At 35.7% G+C, this 20,531-nt stretch overlaps 1 protein-coding gene across 1 annotated transcript in view; it reads right to left on the bottom strand.

Moving 5' to 3' along the window:
- Positions 1–14,400: 14,400 nt before the first annotated feature.
- The window catches only part of LOC107677889 (vertebrate ancient opsin-like), a 7,623-nt gene continuing 1,492 nt past the window's right edge, over positions 14,401–20,531 (bottom strand). Inside the window, exons 2-5 of the mRNA XM_016472956.1 lie at positions 19,243–19,453; positions 17,751–17,868; positions 17,305–17,544; positions 14,401–15,043 (exon numbers count right to left, since the gene is read on the bottom strand). Of these exons, the coding sequence (XP_016328442.1) occupies positions 14,783–15,043; positions 17,305–17,544; positions 17,751–17,868; positions 19,243–19,453 (830 nt within the window). The 3' untranslated portion in view covers positions 14,401–14,782. The remainder of the gene's footprint in view (positions 15,044–17,304; positions 17,545–17,750; positions 17,869–19,242; positions 19,454–20,531) is intronic.

Raw genomic sequence — 20,531 nt, 5'->3', positions numbered from 1 at the left:
GGCATGACGTGAGCAGGCTTTGGCGTAGCAGACATGACGTGAGCAGGTTCCGTAGACTCTGACGTGACTTGAATAATCCCAGATGTAACGTGAAAACATTTTGGTGTGGCGGATACTGGAGGATAGCAGGATTCCTCATCAACTATCCCCACAGTAAATGGAGAGCCAGTCAAACGGAGTGCAAAGTCAATGTATTGTTCCAGTGACCAGTGTTGGGTATTGCGTGGCATTAACTGTGAAATGTTTTTGTCCAAATCAAAACGGAAAATGTCTTTAAAGAAAGTATTGTTGAAGTCTACCAAATTACACAATTTACAAAAGTCCGCCACATAATCCTCAATAGGCCTGTTAACTTGGCGGAGGTGAACTAGGCGATCTGCTGGGTTCATATTGGTGGTCGTGTATTCTGTATGAACAGACTAGACTCACCGACAGCGGGTTACAACATCAATACACGACAAGAGACAATGGCAACATGATGGCTAGTTATAGCAGACAAGGAGGGTCTCATGACATGAACAAACCAATGGGAAACAAGACACATGACTAAGACAACCAATCAGAACATGACACAATGAACAGAGGAACCAATGGCATGAATACGTGAGGGAAAGGGAAGCATGACACAAACAGGGACCATGATTAAACTCCAAAATAAAAGACATGAAAACATGAACAAGAAACACACCCAAAACACCACATTACACGTTGGCAGATTTACCTTTAGCCTGGCCCATTAACTTCTTAAGTCCAGGGTTGAGTTTAGCCTGTTCATACCCTTACGAAAAAGAAGTTTATTCAAGTGTGCTATTAGTATACTTCTTTTAAACTAAAAATAGGAAAGTATACTTTTAGTCTACTTTTTATGTACTTCTCAGAAATGGGCTTTATGTACTTCTCAGAAATATACTTAAAACTGACTGTCAAGCTTTGGGGTGTTGATCGACTCTATCTACGTTTTGATTATCGTTCTGAATCCAATTCATAGTCTTCTTTCAGCTTTTTGTTCAAAATGTTGTTTATTTCTTTATTTTTCTTTTATGAAACTTATCCACATTCAAGTGTTTAAAAAAGTATGCATGAAGCTAGAATAAAATGTTTTTGTTTACAAGCAGATACCCTGTTCTTTTGATGTTTTGTATGTTCAGATATTCATGTAACAAAATATATACAAATTAATATCTAAATAGGGACATAGTAGTATACTTAAAGTATGATGTAAAGTTCACTTAAAGAAAACGTACGAGTATACTTGCAGTATAAAACTACTAAACTAGTAGTTTACTGAGACTATACTTCAAAGTGTACTAAAAATGCTACTACAAGTATTTAATTAGTAAACTATCAGTATTCCTATAAGTTCACTTTTAGTATAGTTGCAGTACAAACTAAACATTTTGATGTAAACTAGTTGTGTACTCAAAGTTTACTACTGTTATACTTGAAGCATACTTAAAAGTATACTTTTATATACTAGAAAGTGGGCCAATTTAGTCCCAAGGAGTATTGAAATAGTACACTTACAAGTATACTACTAGTACACTGATATTTGTATACTTACTACATAAAGTATACTTAAAATATACTTGAACTTTACTTAAGTATACTTACTAAAATAAACTTGAAGTATACTACTTTTTGGTAAGGGTAGGCTTTAAATTAGCAAAAGAAAAGTTATCACACTCAGTTCAGTGGTTTCCACAGAGCTAACGGGCCCTAATTCATTCTAAGCTGTCGAGTCAGCATTCCCTCCCTCATACTTCCTCTGTGATAACCTGAGTTTAATGCTAAAGGGCAATGATTGTTTTCACAACCTGTTATAGTGAAGTGGAGCATTTCTTGATGATTATTTCACAGCACAGTGCATTTTCTTCTAAGAATGATGAAGTTTATATCAGCCACAGGGCGAGATTTATCCAGTCTCACATCTACTGTATCATCAGTTTTCACACCTCTTATTGCTGCAGACATTCAGATGGCCCCAAGAGCAGAGGTTTGTAAGAGCTTAAGTCTGTTTTTTTCAATGTTAAAATATGTTCTCCTATGTCAGCTTAATAGGCAGAGACAGCTATTAGTAAGCCATTTGAAGGTTGTTTTCTCTGAAAAGACTGTGTAAACACTGTGTCTCTGCGACTTTATCGCAACATGTGATATCACTGTTTGTGAAGCATGCAGACCCACCATACAAGCAACATAATTTTAACTAATGGCGTGAGTCTGGGCGGGACTATCTTTTTGTCTGACCAACGGCAGACGAATGGGAGTGTTCGGAAAACCTATTTGAAATTGGCCTTGTTTAATAACTTTTTACAATCTGCGTATTTATGTGCTCAGAAAAGGTTTTTGCACAACAGTTCTGTTGGATTTATAACAAGAAGTGCGGATACACATATAAATTTGTTCTTACATTCGTTATAATGCTGATAAATCTGGACTAGTGACCAAATACGGACTTTCTGTGCACAACAGCACCTGTCTTTCTAGCTCGTGCGCGCTCGTCTTTCTCGTATATTGCTAATAAATTTCAAAAAATTACAAAGAAACATGAAAAAGTGTTTTCTTGTAAAATACACTCCAAGAAAATTTGTTTTATTCACAGCTTTGAAATACCATTTTTACAATGTCCATGTGATTTGTGTTTTGTTGTTACTTAGGGCTATTTTAGGCTATATTCACTTAAATGTTGTATTACACATTTCTCCTTTAAGCCTAGTTTTAGGTTTTGATCAGTGTGTTAACCCTTTGTTAGGGCACTGTGAACCAGCCTGTAAGAGAATAGTCTTCAACAATTACATAATGGGAACATCAGCACACGTGTGCAGTGGCACCCGCCCAAGTTTCTTGATTTAATTTCAAACAGATTTATGCATCTGCTCAGAATGTTTATAGGAAGGGGGTCTCACTGAACTGGTGTAACATCTCTGTTATATCAGCTTGGCAAATCATAAATTCAGGCATTCACTAATGCTTTCAGCAGTATTTTTATGAGTGAATTAGTGTAATCGGATTAGTTGGTAATCAGTTAGAAAAACAGACACTTTGAATTGTTTGTGGAGTCAATTTAGCTTTGATAGATGAATAACATTTCATGAACACCTAATGTAACGAATAATCAGCATAAATGGTTTGTTCTGGATATAATGCTCAATTAAATGTATACAATAATTCTTGCACTGTTTAACATTGTGGAAATGCAGGAGGCTCGTCACATTGCAGTAAAGTTTCACCTCATTCTTGTTCCAGACCATAACGTTTCCCTCTGGCACATAAAAACTAAAGCCACTGTTGACCAGATTTTTAATTATCAAAGGGGTTCATAAATATGAACCACACCACTTTCAAAAAGTTCTACAGATCAAAGCATTAGCAAATTGCCATAGATGTAATGTTACCGTCTCAACACCAGAGGTCATTATCACTGTACTATTGAGATTTGGCGTCATGACTGGCTTAATGATCTCAACCTGTTCCCAATTATGTGTTATTTGTATATGTTTGCTTCCTGCTGTATACAGTTTCTGTTAGTTCTCGTCCTCCTCATTATATCCCCAGGCCATTTTTTTTCTCTCTCACATTCCTAGTGGAGAACTTCATACCTTTTCTTCTAATAAGGCTAATGTGTTTTGACACGATGTATAGGCTTCTACTCCAACCTCAAAAAGTGATTCCTCGCTAGGGTTTTTATCTAAAACCGTGTGGGCCACATTCTTTCAGTGTCTCATAAATCTGGATAATCCACATGCAGTGTGACTGGGCCTGTCTAAATGCCAGTTCAGGAAAAAACAGGATTATGATCCACTCAAGAAGCCAGCAGTGCTATCTGCTATTCATATCACACCTATCTGGTCTAAAGTGGATTTAGAAATCACTTTTTTTACCAGACCCAACCCCCAAAAAAAGAGAGAGAGAGAGAAGGCAGAATTGTCAAGTAAGCTTATTATATTATTTGCTATAAATGCAAATGTCCCCTGGCAAAGAGTTGTTGTAATAGATTCTGAAGCCAGGTGTTTTCGTTTTTCCTGGTCATGTAGCAAGCCTGCGTTGAAAAGCCTGCACACAAACACAGGCAGATCTCATTACAGCAGACAGAACTATATACAAAAAAATAAATAAATAACATTGTAAACAGTGTTTCCCATCCTTTTTGTCTGTTGTACCCTGCACAGCTCCATGTGCCTCCTTTGATATGTTTTAAATGTGTTTAGAAATTAAATGGAAATGTATATTACTAAATTACTTTTTTTTTTGATGAAGATGATGACTGCATCACCATTTCTTTTTCAGTAATCCACATATGAAAAAAAAAATCTATTTGGCATTTTTAAGCATGAATTTAACCAAATATAATTACATTTATATCTAAAACAAAGAGGAAAAATCTTTAAAATACTTATTTTTTTCAGTGAAGGAGTTGAAGCTGAAAAATAGTTTTTCTAATTAAACCATTTCTAAGCCTACTACATAAAAGTGATACAACAGAATAAACCATACAATCTAAGTGCAATTTATGATCATTCTGCTCAAATGAGCATGTAATTGTTCTTAAATGACAGGTTATGTAACTCTACCCATCTTCTTAAGTGCTGTTGTACTCAATGAACATTATTGCTACTACTGTTTGCACGGATCATGTTTTATAACACCAATAAAGTTTGAATCCTTTCTGACAGTCACTTTATACGTGTTTGTTTGGATCAATTATGTCAGCAATATCATGGTATTATAGTATTATAAAAATCCCATGGTTTCATGCTACGTTACAAAGTTACATATTTTGTGGGTAGAAAATAAATGTTAGACATTATAAAGCCTCAAGGCAAGTCTGTGGGCTGAACAACTATATTTTGTGTTGACATGCTGTAATTGGAATCAATCTGTATTGTAATTTTGCCTAAATTTGTTTTGCTTAACCTACATGAAACCATTCAATTAGTGTAAATACAATTCTGGTACTGGGTAATGGCTACTACGTCAAGCATTAAAATGCACTCAATCATGCTATCAAGAAAAACAGCAACTGCCTATATTAGTTGTGAAGTTTATGTAAACCATTAGGGACACGTTTGGTCATCTGCACCATGTGACCCTGCAGCACGTTAGCTTATGAACGAGCTGAGCGAAGATTAAGCAGCACCAGAGAGGCATGAAAGGCCGTTCCATCCCTGAGGGCTCAGCGTTTTGACTCGAAGCCATGAATCGCTCTGTGTCGCCCCCGCCACCCACCCCTGTCCTCCATTTTCAGTTTCACACAAACACACAAATTACACAGACAAGGTGTACTGAAAACCTAGTATACCCACACAATATAGGGTTTTGGGTAAGCACATCACAATGGGTATTTCCTGCATGACAAGATGCACTATGAATGTTTTCATTAGGCTACATTTATCGCAGTGGTAGCACATCCCAACAGTTTTTCCCTCCTGCCTGATTAGATGCTCAACTCGTGTTGTAAAGATGAGAGTTTTAACTGCTGGTATCTTGAGCAGGTAGGTCAGATTGATTTTCAAAACAGGTGAAACAGACACTCTAACCCACTGAGAAAAACTTCTCTTTTCCATGTTAATACTGACTGTCAGAATCTGTTAATGTTCATTTAGGGCATCAAAGTTTGTCAAACTTTGATTCTAATCTGTGAATTATTTATCACAGTAGTGTTAGATTGTTAGATGTAAACTGCTGTTGAATTTCCTCACTTTTTCGTTATGTGCCGAATATACACTTGAGCACTGCCTTTTCAGCAGTGCTTTTTCAAAAAAATAAGTATAAATGGTAACTGCAGCTGAATCTCACGGCTGGCATGGTGAGTATATTGAGCAAGCCTTTCCTCTACAAGCAGTGAAATGCTTTGATTTCATGATTCAGTGACTCATGATGCATTCATACAGCAGGAGTCAGTGTGTGGTTATTGAAATTGAAAATGTTATGCTTTTTGTGCAAACATGTAACGGCCTATTGTGCCATAATAAACATCTGAGGCAAATAGGAGCAAGAGATCTGTAATTTTTAATTCAATTTCGAGACCGATAGTTGGTGCAACTATGTCATGCTGCAGAATGGAGCTGAAATGAATACAGTGAGTGTGATGTAACAGTGCACTCTAGTGGACTCAAAAGAAGTAAAAACAAGAAAGAGGCCACATTCAAACAACCTTAAATTCATTTAATATTATTAATATTAACATTAGTATTAACGTTAATATTAGTTTTAAATAATTATAATCAAAATTGTTTAAATAGTGAATAAAAATGGAAGATTTAGTTGTTGAGTTGTTGAGATGAGTTCAATGAAGAACAACTTGTTTATGATTTATCTTCACACAACCTTAATTAAAAATTAATTTTACTTGCCTCTATTGTTGTTGTTAGATCTAATAATCAAATTATTAAATAATAACTATTATTATTATATTTAATAATAATATCATCATCATCAAAATGATTGTAATAGTAAATACAAATCAATTATTTGATGGTTTTTTTATCAATCCCATAAAGCACTATATTTGGCACTAACATTAAATGACAATTATAACTAACCAAAACTAAACATAATAATAAATGTTGCATTAAAACAATGACAAGTAAGAATAAAATTAAACTGAAAATTATCAGATGAAATGGGACACTTTCACTTTATTAGATTTTTTGCTTTATTTATTTAGTTTTTTTACTTTAATGCCTAATATGAAACTTTGTGGCTAAATTTGTTGCTTAGGACATCAGAAATATATTTACACAGATTTGATGCTGTTATGGTGACATATGTTTTAGCTATAGGTGTCTTGTGTGTTTTTTTTTTTTAGCTTATGACCTCAGTCTGTTGAAGAAGAAAATCTTAACCTCTTTGGTTTCTGGAAGTCCAGTCAGATTGGATGAAATTCTGGTTGACAGCCAGAATTACTGCAAAAACATGCAATGATAAAGGGGTGGGAGGAGGAGTATACATGCATCATTGTAAAGCAAAAAAATGAATGGTAGAAGAATTTGCAATTATGTAAGGACTGGGCAGGCAGAGAGTAATGGACTGACATAATATGAAGTTATCTTTCCGTCCCAGACTAATTTACTCAACCAACACACTTTGATGAATTAGCTTTGATCCCACTGGTGTTTGTTGTTCTCTCACCCTTTGGTCTGCCACTGACTTTCAAATACTACAAACAAGTTGCCAAATCACCGATGCCAGGTCAGGAAACATACAGAAATGTCAACCTTGCCTTTAGATGTAGGCACCTTAAGACTATTTTAAAATGTTTATTTATTTATGAAGCGTTTTTGAAGCCAAGACTATCCTTTGACCTCTTCAATGATGATGGTGTTGATATATGCACCATCAGTACCACAGGCTCATGTCGACATTCATTCACAGATCTCTGCATGCCAATGCTGATTCACGTCCCAGCTAACCTCATTACAATGCCGGCTTGTATCTCCACGGGATTCTCATCCCATTTCTTTCTACATTTTTAAAGTCCACAATTTGGAGCTAATTATCCCACAGTGGAATGGCCAGATTGTGAGTAGGAGGAGAAGATTTTTAAGTCCCGTGTAGGAAAGACCAACAGAGGATTGCAGAGAGAAAATAAAAACACCAGCTATGTAAATTACATTCCTTTTGAAGTAGAGAATTGATTCATTACTGAGTAAATCATTAAAGAAATAACACTGCTGGTGTCAGGATGCATTAATTTCTTATCACATCATCATCCATTCAGGTCACATTTCAACACGTAGCCTACTGTCATTATTCCTTTTTTTAAATTTTTTAGTTATGCTGAGGGGTAATTGAGTTGACAGCACCAACAATGCCCTCTGTGACTTCCTCAGCAAAGTTCAATGAGAAGTTAAAACAGTAAATTTACACAAGCCACTGCTTATTCATCTACTATCAGAATAATTTTACGTGAATCTTAATTCATCACTGATTGTTTTGAGTGTTTGAGCTGTTGAGCAAATGCAGATCAGGGGTGAGATAAAGATCAGCTATAGTGTCTGGTGTCATTGTTTTGTAGTGGACTTGAAACCCGTATCTGGGATGTTCATTAGTAGGCTATGAATCTTCACAATTCAAGCAGAAACTATAATCCAACCCATGGCAGATAACAGCAGATAATAATGAATGGTCAATTATATGTTAAACATTTAATATCTTCTCAGGAATGGAACATGTAAGGGATAATGTATTAATTATAATGATAATTATTCTGCCATAACAACTGGCTGGATGTACATTATCCCGCTTATTAAACGGCTACTTGCCACATAAGTAAATAATTAGACACGAAATATTGATTTGAGTTGCAATATTTGAATGCAAAGCTTCCGTGAACACAGCAGTTGCGAGCAAGCGGCAAGTTCAAGACGGACATTTAAGGGATATGGTGCCGTCAAATCACTTATTACACAACATTTCACCACATAAATAATTATGGTGATAAAAGATTTAAGACGAAAATGTTTAAAATCTTACCAGTTTGTTAGTTATCTTGTAATCCATTACAGCGTACAAAACAATCTTAGCAAAATGGCAGCATCTGCGTTTGTAAGAAAGAGCGAGTCCGCGATACCAGGACGGCATTAAATAATTTTACACAATTTTGAATCGAGTGTTAATATTTTATTAGCTAAACAAACGCAAAGCTTCCACCAAGAAAAAACTGTTCCTGGCAAGAGTATATAGCGCCGACTTCAGTTACCCGGATGAGCCTGTACTGTTATCAGCTTTTTCCGGTTGTTATCGAGGGATACCTCGGAATGTCGCGACTGACCAATCAGAATCAAATATTCCACAGAGCCGTGTAATAATATACATTATTACACGGCTTTATGGAATAGGCTACGTGATTCTGATTGGTCACCTGAGGCATTCATGGTTTCAAAGTGCAAGATTTTGAAAACAGTAGCCTACCATTAACTACAAAAACATTATTTTGTTTTTACAAAGTGACATCGCGAACTTCTGGCCTGGCATGCATACAGTATTTTTAGTCATTTTTGCAGATCAGTGTGAACGGGGATTGTTTTAACAACATTGGTTTCCCTTTATTTTGATGGTACCTTTAACACATTCTGTTGACTATAAGTCATTTCACCACATAAATAATTATGGTGATAAAAGATTTAAGACGAAAATGTTTAAAATCTTACCAGTTTGTTAGTTATCTTGTAATCCATTACAGCGTACAAAACAATCTTAGCAAAATGGCAGCATCTGCGTTTGTAAGAAAGAGCGAGTCCGCGATACCAGGACGGCATTAAATAATTTTACACAATTTTGAATCGAGTGTTAATATTTTATTAGCTAAACAAACGCAAAGCTTCCACCAAGAAAAAACTGTTCCTGGCAAGAGTATATAGCGCCGACTTCAGTTACCCGGATGAGCCTGTACTGTTATCAGCTTTTTCCGGTTGTTATCGAGGGATACCTCGGAATGTCGCGACTGACCAATCAGAATCAAATATTCCACAGAGCCGTGTAATAATATACATTATTACACGGCTTTATGGAATAGGCTACGTGATTCTGATTGGTCACCTGAGGCATTCATGGTTTCAAAGTGCAAGATTTTGAAAACAGTAGCCTACCATTAACTACAAAAACATTATTTTGTTTTTACAAAGTGACATCGCGAACTTCTGGCCTGGCATGCATACAGTATTTTTAGTCATTTTTGCAGATCAGTGTGAACGGGGATTGTTTTAACAACATTGGTTTCCCTTTATTTTGATGGTACCTTTAACACATTCTGTTGACTATAAGTAACGTTGCACCTACATGTCTACTAACTCTCATTAGAGTATTAGTAGCCTAGACTCTAGGCCCTACACTCTTAAAAATAAAGGTGCTTCAAAAGGTTCTTCAAGCGATGCCATAGAATAACCATTTTTGGTTCCACAAAGAACCATTCAGTAAAAGGTTCTTTAAAGAACCATCTCTTTCTTACCTTTTTGTAATCTGAAGAACCTTCTTTCGCCACAAAGAACCTTTTGTGAAACAGAAAGGTTCTTTAGATGTTAAAGGTTCTTTATGGAACCATTTAGACAACAAGGTTCTTCTATGGCATCGTGAAGCACCTTTATTTTTAAGAGTGTAGAGTATTAGTAGACTGGTAGGGTTAGGGTTAGAATAAGTTGACATGTACTTGCAAAGTTGCTTACAGTCAGTAGAATGTCTGTTGGGAGACCATGACAATAAAGAGTTAGCAGCAGCTATTAAGCAAACAGTCTACTAACTCTGATGAGAGTTAGTAGACATGTAGGTGCAACATTAGGATAGCCTAGCCTACTTATTGTCAACAGAATGTTCAAAAGGGACCATCAAAATAAAGTGTTACCACAAAGTTATCTGTTCGCGAAAGTTTTCAAAAATGCAAAGGAAAAAAAATGTTTCCGTTTTTAGCACATTGTCGTGTTGTCTCCTCACGATTGTCACTGAAACTGGCTTTCAGGTTTCTCTATCATACCGGGGACTCGCTCTCTGTGCATCTTGCGTGTCAGTTTTAATTGGAGCGAAAATTACCGTAGAGAACTTACCTTAGAGAAGGCTATTAATATTACTGTTATTTTGTTGATTAATATGTACTTTGAACTGGGCATCAATTTTAAATTATTTTTCTCTGGGTGGCCATTTTTGTTTAAAGATCACATTTTATTTTTTTATGGATTAGAATGGCAATATATCTGTGCACATCTGAAGTTTAATTTTCCTCATATGGCATTCCTGCACAGATTAAAAAGTGTGTTCATATAGGACAGATGTGCTTTTCCTCATGTGGGGACCCCAAGGGCTGTTTCTGTGCATACAAGAGGTTCTTAGACTACCATAAAGAGAAAAATAAACCAATCTTTATTTTTAAATATCTTTCTGCTTTGAGAGCTATTTTAATTTCCATTTAATTTCTTATTAGGCAAAACAGTTTTGTTTAATTTGATTAAAAAAAAGCAGCTTGTAGACAATATAGTCTGAAGTCTCATGTAAAATGTTATCTAGACTGTTAACAGACATTTTTGTGAGTCTCAAATCAATTTTAGAATCCCAGACATTTTTGAAAATACTGTTTTCCTTTTACTGATGATTTCAACAATGTAGACTGTGTGTGAAATGCAGCAAAATGACAAATAACATAGCATGAAAAAAATACACATATATGACATTCCAGTACCTTCTAATAAGAGGAAACTGCAGAAAGTAATTCATTTCAAGTGAGCCCTATTGCTGTTTGTGTAAACATGTTGACCTCGTGAGCAAGCTAAGCCTGTTCTTATCACATTGCTGTGGAGATTTTCTATTAGTAGTGCCCACCAAAAAAGTTCAGCATGCCTGATGAATTCTAGCTGCAGAGCACCTCAGGCACTGCAGAATTCTATAGCAAGAAATTTTGAAATTCATACCAATCTGAAGCCTTCACAGTAGAATACAAGCTCTGAAAATTAACATAGAAATGAGACAAAGACATGGACAAAATTCAACATTCCAAGCAAAAAATAATGTAAAACCAAAACTGAGACAAAAAAGGTGAACAAAGAGATTTTTCAAGAGTAATGTAGCCAGACATGTATTTCCATTCATAGTGTATTTATGTGGTTTGCATGATATTCTAACAAAGGGAACAGCATCACTATCAGTCAAATCTGGCCAGGCAAAGATTTTGGTAAAAATAATTAAAGCAATCGAAGAATCATTTTATGCTTGTAAAGCTGCAATGAGAATCCAACCATATATGTTTCATTTCTTTTTTTTTTTGCCAGGCACATTCATAAATATGACTAAAGCTGTAGATCTTTCAGTATAAAAACCTAAAACTTTTGCATTATGGGTAAACTCTTAATTTCACAGTGATAAGATCTGACCTAATGTTCATGCTATTGCACAGCATTGTTAAAAAAAATAATAAAACTAGGTGGATATATATCTTCTGTCTCTTTCCGTTAATGGTTAACACACACACACAAACTATCCCCTGAGAATAGTGAGATGAATGTTTATGATGTCTATGTCACATAAAAATGTATGCTATAGGGCATGATGTATTCACACTGCATGTGCTGTTTTAATGACTGTATCAAAGATACACATCAAGAGCACAAAAAAAATCATCTTTTAAACCCATCTACTTTAATCTTGAGGCCTTTGTAATTGTCAATGATCACACAGAATTGTGTGACATACTAGGAATAATATTTCAAATTCATAAGTCCAATCGAATGCCTTGGAATGCCTGCTAATGCTTCAGCTTTGTTCAGAAGGCATCTTTGTTCATGCCCATTGCTGAGGCCACTTTCATCTGCTATATGATTTGTTATGCATTATTAAACTGAATTTGAAAACATTAAGGTTGAAATACATTTAATTAATAAGTTTAGCTTAATTCAAATCTATTAATAAACCACCTTCCTTATTTTACCATAAGCTCTGAGTTTGAAGAAAACGTTGTCTTTGTTGTTGAATAGGTAACGTAGGATTTAAAGGAATGGTTCACCCAAAATTTGCTGGAAATTTACTCACCCTCAGGCCATCCAAGATGTAGATGAGTTTCTTGCATCATTGGAACAGATTTGGAGAAATTTAGCATTACATCACTTGCTCACCAATGTTTCCAAAACAAAGAATGGGTGCCATCAGAACATCTGATGTTCAAACAGCTGATAAAATCATCACAATAATCAACAAGTAATCTACATGTCTCAATCTATTAACATCTTATGAAGCAAAAAGCTGCATGTTTGTAATGAACAAATCCATTATTAAGGCGTTTTTAAATTCAAACTGGTGCTTCTGAGCTCTCTATCCATATTATTGCTTTCTCCAGTGAACAAGTTGTCTTGTCTGAATCTGAAGAGAAATATGCACAGATCAAGCACGGAGTAAAAACAGTATAAAACAGCTCTGAACAAATATGTTGGTGGGTTTTGATAATAGGACAACAGGGGATGGATTTTTTCACTGATGGAAGTGTTATTATGGATTATACTATAATCATTATAGACTGGATTTAATGATGGACTGAAGTTGTGTGGATCACTTGTGGATTATTGTAATGTTTTTATCAGCTGTTTGGACTCTCATTCTGACGGCACCCATTCACTGCAAAAGATCAATTGTTGAGCAAGTGATGTAATGCTAAACATCTTGGATAGCCTGAGGGAGAGTAAATGTTCTGCAATTTTTTATTTTTGGGTGAACTGTTCCTTTAGGCCAAAACTGTTTATTAAACTGTTATATTCCTCTGATATTTCGATTTATGAGTGATATCAAGCATGGTGGTCCTCTGCTGACGAATTTTCTTATCTGTGATCTGATACTTGGTTCCTCTCGCTACCTAGGGTGTTAACAAACCATGGCCAAGAGAAATTGAATTCAGATGTTTTCATTTACCAGGCTGATGTTGAAAGAGTGATTCTGAGCTTAAGGGAACCTACAGTGCTCAACTCTCATCTCAAAGATTCTGTGTTATTTCAGGTTCTCTGTGTGATGCAATAAACACACTGGATTTGCTACAGTACTACTGTTGTAATTCTTTTTTTCATTTCTGATTCACAATGTGCCTCTGTCTTAAACTATAATACGTAGTGACCACTCTGGAAAGTTATTGCAAGTTGTTTTATTAGTGTTCTACAACATTGACGTTTTAAAAAATAAATTAGAAAAATCATATTAATTGAAATATGACACCAAATCTAAATGACTCCAAGATATTGACAAATAAATACTTACGTAAAACATTACATGGCATGCCACAGACAAACATCAATATCAATACTCAGTTTGGACAGAAATTGTGAGCAAACACCGAACATTATGGCCTAATAAGACATTCAGACAGTTCATTCAAACTCACAAGCACTCATATACCAAAGTGTACATAGACTGCTAAATAAATACAATTTGATCACTCTTCCTTCATTAAACCTCTCAAAACAAGACTGAAAAATCAACAATAGACAAGAAACTGAATTGTCAGATGAGGATCTTATTTCCAAGAGATGAGGGACATTAATTGCATGGTTTATTACTGTATTGCAAAGCAGATACACTGCCAAAGCAGTCTGACCCGTTAGTTCACTAAATGAATTGTTATTGTATATGTGTCATATACAGCAGCATGTTAGATTCTGAGATGTGTAGACATGCTTTTACATTTAAAATTATTATATTATATTATATTTGTTTTTTATGTAAACATGCACTAGAATGACCGTCTTAGGTCAGGTTTAGATTTTAAGACAAAGAGAAGCTCATCAATGTCAATTTCAAAACAGCAGCCCAATCAGAAGAAGCCAGGGGTGGGGCAAATGTCCCAAGCTGTAGCCGGGTGATTATTTACATTTTCAAAAGCAGCTAATTTTATTTCTGCTGTTCGACTATTTGTATTATTATTTTTATTTTTATTTTTGCCGGTGCTTGTCTCATAAAAGCGTTTGAGACCCCTGTGATTTAACACAACAACCATTCAGCCTATTGGTTTTTGAACCAAAATCGAAGGAGATAGATCTGAAAAACAAATAGCATTCGTTCAGAGGACTAAATGGAAATGTATTGCCTGCCTCCTTCATGTTTATGTAAGGTAATAATGCAATACTGACAAGTACACAGATACACAGAGACTGCAAATCGCCACAACATAAAAGAAATACAAACAACAACAAAGAACATATGAAAATGCAAACAATACATTCTAACATATGCATTCCAATAGTGGTAACGGCTGCATGATTTATGCTTTAGTTAGACAACAGGTTAGACTAAAGGTATACATTTATTAAGTCAGACTACCCCTTTTCTACAAAGGACACACTCGACTATCTGATAAAGAGAGCTGCTTCGGACCTTCATTCCCACTTTGCTCCGACTCTTCCTCGTCATCCTCACGCTTCTCCATGTTGCACATGGACATGGGCACGCGAGCAGCAATGGTGGACATCTCTTCAAGGTGACTCTCAGCTGTGGCAGTGATGGCTCCTTTGTCTGATGTCTGGTTCAGATTAGTGGAGTCCAAATTGGTGACATTTCCTTTAAACATCTGGATCAGACACTTCCTGAACTGAGAGAAAGAGTGTTAGTTTCAGTGTGAACACAGATCATAGTCGTTCCATTGAATTTCCTAAAGTGCTATCAAAGAAATCACTCTCCCACACATACACACACACACAAATAAAATCAAATGAGGTTTTAATTATAAGAGTATGCTCAAAACACAAAAGAATATCTTTGATTAATATTTCCAGTCTCTAAACCACCATGTAGAGATTTGTTTTCAGTAGTTAAACATTTGCACAACCTCTGCATCGAAACGAGGAAAAAGTCATTAAGCAAGATGTATTCTATGTAAAAACAAGGACATTTTGACCTTAATTAAAGCAGATAAGGTCATGAGAAGTAAATATATTCATTTCCTCAAGGTTTTGGTTGGACTGGATGAAAATGAGGTACCCTGGGTAATTATAATACCAGCTACTCTCTCTGTCAAATTTATAATGCAGAGAAACACTACGGTCGGTATACATTTACAGAATAACACATGCAGAACGTACAAAGACAAACTGCACTGATCTGAAATGGAAAGTTACAGTAAACTTTAACTGCTTATACAACATAAGCTGTTGAAGTGTTAGATTAAGCACATGATAACACTTTACAAAAATGTTCATTTTGTTAATATTAGTTAATTAGATATTATGAACTAAAAATGAGTAATGCTTCTACAGCGTGTATTAGTAAAAGTTAATGTTCTTTTACAACTAATACATTTTAATATTTAATTTAACATGACAATTTTTACATTAATTAACATTAATGTCTTATAAACAAATACAAACAATTGTATTTTCATAAATTAACATATGCTGAAAAAATATTGTTCATTGTTAGTTCATGTTACCTAATGCATGAACTAATGTTAGCAAACTGAGCAGCATATTATATATTCTACCAAGGCAACTGAGCAGTATATGTTCTATTTCAGATCTATCAAATCTATATTCAATCCATTTCAGAAAAGACTGACAATCAGCTTTGCATTCTTACTGAATACACCAAATAACAGCAAACTTCAATAAAACATGTCTATATACAGCCCGTATATGACATGTTCATTTTTGTAGGATTCTCCATGTACTCGAGAGCTCTTGTGATATCCAAATACAATGCAGCATTACAGATGCTATATGGTTAAAGAAAACATCCCTATTCTCACTCTCGAGTGTTTGTTCTCGTGTCTCTATAATGTAGTCTGTCTCTCTCTCTCATGTCAAAGAAATGTGAGACCCTGTGACCCTTGACCTGAATTTATTCTGGGAACAGCTGGGAAGGAACTGGGTTAGTTCTGGAAGATGTGCACAGCTCAAGGGGTCCAGCAGCCTCTGCTCCAAACCACCTGGGACCCACATCCTAGGGGTGGTCATCAGAGTCACATGACTACAAAAGATCACTGCTTCGCACTTTACATCAAATGACACACTACAGGGACACTGAGGAGAAATTTCCCTCTCCGAGCTTAATGTATGTGGCTTAATGTATGTCAAAAAAATAAATAAATAAAAAAGAATGAGATATCGTGGAGCAACTGTGCAGACTGTATCGCTCATAATGCGTAACTACAGAATATCTTTAAAATGGAAATAGTCAGAGGTTTAAACCATTGTTTGCCCAGGACGACAAAGCAATTGAAGCAACTGAATTGTAGGGCCTAAATCCTCCCCTTAGGAAAGCTAAAAGGAACCCAAACATTTCCTGAGGTGGATTTGTAACTCGATAGATACAAGGAAGTTTTCATTGGGTATATATGGATCACTCAACCTCTGTGAATTTTAACATTAAATATGAATATTTCATATATTTTTGAACTAAGAAAATGGAATCCCCTCAACCAAAACTGTCAGCGTAAAGATCATCAGATGTCTGTGATTTATCCCTGACATATGATAAAAGAAAAAAGTGTAGAAGTTCAGACCACCTGCTCATGCAATGGTGTTTCTAGTAGAGCATAGTCAATTCTGACAAGATAGCTATAACCATTTCCCATATAGTGCAATAATTATTAAATGATGTTTACCGCAAAAAAAGATGAGTTTGTTGTTTAATGTCTTCACTCCTTGTTGCTTTTCTGTCTTTCATTGATTGATAGCATAAAAACACTACAAATCGATTCTTAATATATCAAATATAAAACCCTATTATTTTTTATTCTCAGCTTATAAGTATTAAGCTTATAAGTATCTGTCCAAACTTATACGTTTTTTTTTTTGTAAAATGTGTAAGTAATCCGAAAATGACAGATAAGGAAGACAAATGGCAAAGACGTACCTGCTTATTCATAAAGACATAGATGATGGGATTGTATACAGCTGCAGTCTTGGAGAAGAAGGCCGGTATGGAGCCCAGGCGAGGATCAATATGAATTGTGGGACAGGCAGTGACAGTAATTGAGAATGCTGCATAAGGCGTCCATCCAACCATGAATGCAACTATCATTACAATGACCATCCTCGCCACCTCTCGGTCAGGCTTACGTGCATTACCCAGCCTTCCATGAGTGTTCGATACCTATTAAACATATTAGAGTTCTAAGGTCAAATGCAGTCAAAGACTAAATTAACATTCAATGTTAATGTACAATACACAACCAAACAAAAGCTTCTTAGCTGTTTGACCAGTTTTATTCAGTTTTTTGCTCTTTATTTATTTATATCTAATGATCTGCTATAAAGCAAGTAATGAAAATCAAGACAAGAGTACAGTATATTACCAACCTTTCTGAGCTTCTGCATAAGTTTACCATAGGTGATAATGATCACACCAAGAGGAAGGATAAAACACGTAATGAAAAAGGTGATGATGTAGGTGTGGTCGTAGTAATCAGTCGAGTACCTTAAAGAAAGAAAACAGAGACTTCAGACATCCTCTTATCTTTCCTACATGTCATCATCTTACCTACATGTCATCTTGCAGGTACTTTTGGTGTGTTCAAGCCATGTTGGAAAAATCACATTTACGCGTTAAAAGTACATGAATGCCACCACAAAGTCATAATTACGAGTGGAAAACTTTTCTTTAAACCCCAAATTTCCATGTTGGGGGTGTGTCAGTGAGAAAACACGTCAGCCGCAATGGATGCAGCATCTGTATTGTTGAATTTGTGATTTTGTAATTTTGTTGAATCTGTATTGTTGAAATTAACTTTTTTAAATTTACAATGAAACTAGTAAAGTTGCATGCACAAAATATTATGGTACAGTACAATTATGATAGAATGTATAACGATTCAATTTACAGCATCTTCATAAATTAAATAAAAAGGTAAAAAAGCAAAAACACACCTGATGCACATTCCTTATTCATCATTTAATAGAAGAAGAGCTAATTTTTTTGTAGAAATACATCGCCATCTTGCTCCAACAAAAGTGACTTGAATGCAACTAATAAATACAAACTTCCCAGGAGGACTTGAACACACCATTTGAGCACAAACATTAGTGTTGATAATAATGCTTAGGTAATCAATTCTGCACTAATCTTTAACAGTAAGATCACATGCACGTTTTACACTTGCATAATATGCTTTGCGTGCTTTGTTCGGTTCAAACAAACATTGCAACAGAACAATTGAGTAGTAAGCACCTGTAAGCTCAAGGCAGTGTCAAAATGTGGATAACTGAGACTAAATAGACACCAAAATTTACAAACTTACAGTTTTGCTGTCAGAGATCTCATCTGCAGAATCTACATTACTTTACTGAACATCAACACGGATGCAACTATGCCCCGCAATGGTAAAAATATTCCCCATCCTTGGTCTTCTCTGTGTCACTGTGCATTCCCTATTTAAATGTTTTTGCACTGTTTTGTTCCAAGGCCAAGGCTAAGCCACAGCCAGTCACAAATGTTTTGTGCCAGTCTCTTGAAGGCAATTTTTCAACTGATGGCTGCATGGCATCAGCCTTGGGTTTATAAGTGGTTTCTTTTTTTCTGTCACAATATAACACTCAGGAAGAAGCCTTGACTTGAACTCCTTGTCTGTCACCAAATTATGCCACTTTAAGGAACATGTGCAAGGCACATTATATTCATCAACAGCATCATATTTTATAACTGTGGATGTTGTTCTGTTAATACATGTCCATGACAGAGAAACACAGACAGAGATTGAAAAACTGTGAATGAGAGATTAACAAATATTGGATAAACAGAGTGAGTAACTGAAGGAAGGAGGGTAGATTCAGTGAAATAGTATTTTGAGCTCACCAGTTGGGTTCACAGGTGGTGCCAATTTTGCTGACTGTATAACTGTTCCAGCCAAGAACTGGTGGGATTGTCCAGATGAATGAGAAGGTCCAGACAAAAACAAGACCCATCGCTGCGTGCTTGCCTCCCATCTGGACATTTTTCAGAGGACGACAGATCACAAAATAACGCTCAAATGCCAAGATTGCTAAAGACCACAAAGCCACAATCCCTAGAAACCAAGAAGGTACACCCATGATTACTGTACTGTGTCAGTAATATAATATGTACCTGTACTGACATTTAACAAGAGACGGAAACAGAAGTTCTGTGTAACTTTGACTTAAACTGAATTCATTCGATTTCAGCTTAATTTTCAGAAAATCAATTATTTTACATTAAAAGCAATGAGCATCATGGGACACAAGAACAACTACTGGATGTGTTGGATCAGGAATGAAGAGACAGGGAGTCCAGGGTGGAAATGAAGAGTCTTTTATTAATGTCGCTTACTAGTCAAGTGTCAGATGAGAAGTGACCCATGAGAAGAGAAGAACAGCAGGGAGGGGGCAACTCCTCAAGCTCAAATAAAACCCTGATTACCTGATTGCAGGTAACTATGGAAGCCATTTATCCACCGCATAAGAAAAAAAATCATGCTTTGGTGAATCACAGTTATAAGATGTCAAAATGATTAGATAAAAAGTTGACTTCTGTCGTAATTTCAACTTTATATCTCAAAAGTAGACTTTGGATCTCATAATTTCTACTTTTATGTCATAATTATGATTTACCAAAGCAAGATTTTTTTTTCTTATGTAGAAGAAAAGGGCTGATTAGTAAAACAAAGACAATATGCACAGAATCAGGGCTTTGCATAAAACTCTTCTATTTTGTTTTAACATTTACTCAGTAAAACTAAACTAGTACTCTAATTACTACACTTATGATGGTATTGTAATGGATGGATGGATGAAAATGGATGAAAATTGATCATGATTTACTACAGTAACTATAGTTTAAGTATTTGCTGTAAAACCTCAGTAACCACAGATTTACCATTGTTTTACTATAGTAACCTTATTTTACCATACCACATCAAGTCTGCCCTCCCCCCCTCCCTGGACCCCTTCCAGTTTGCATATCGGTCCAACCGCTCGACCGATGACGCCATCGCCACTACCCTCCACTCAGCACTCACACACCTGGACAAAAAAGACTCATACGTCAGAATGCTGTTCATAGACTTCAGTTCAGCATTCAACACAATCATCCCTCAACAGCTCATTCACAAACTGGTCCAGCTGGGG

Source organism: Sinocyclocheilus anshuiensis, unplaced genomic scaffold, assembly GCF_001515605.1.
Source record: "Sinocyclocheilus anshuiensis isolate Anshui unplaced genomic scaffold, SAMN03320099.WGS_v1.1 scaffold1302, whole genome shotgun sequence".
NCBI classification, from domain to species: Eukaryota; Metazoa; Chordata; class Actinopteri; order Cypriniformes; family Cyprinidae; genus Sinocyclocheilus; species Sinocyclocheilus anshuiensis.
Note: the sequence above shows the minus strand (reverse complement) of the source record. Positions and strands in the feature narration are given on the sequence as shown.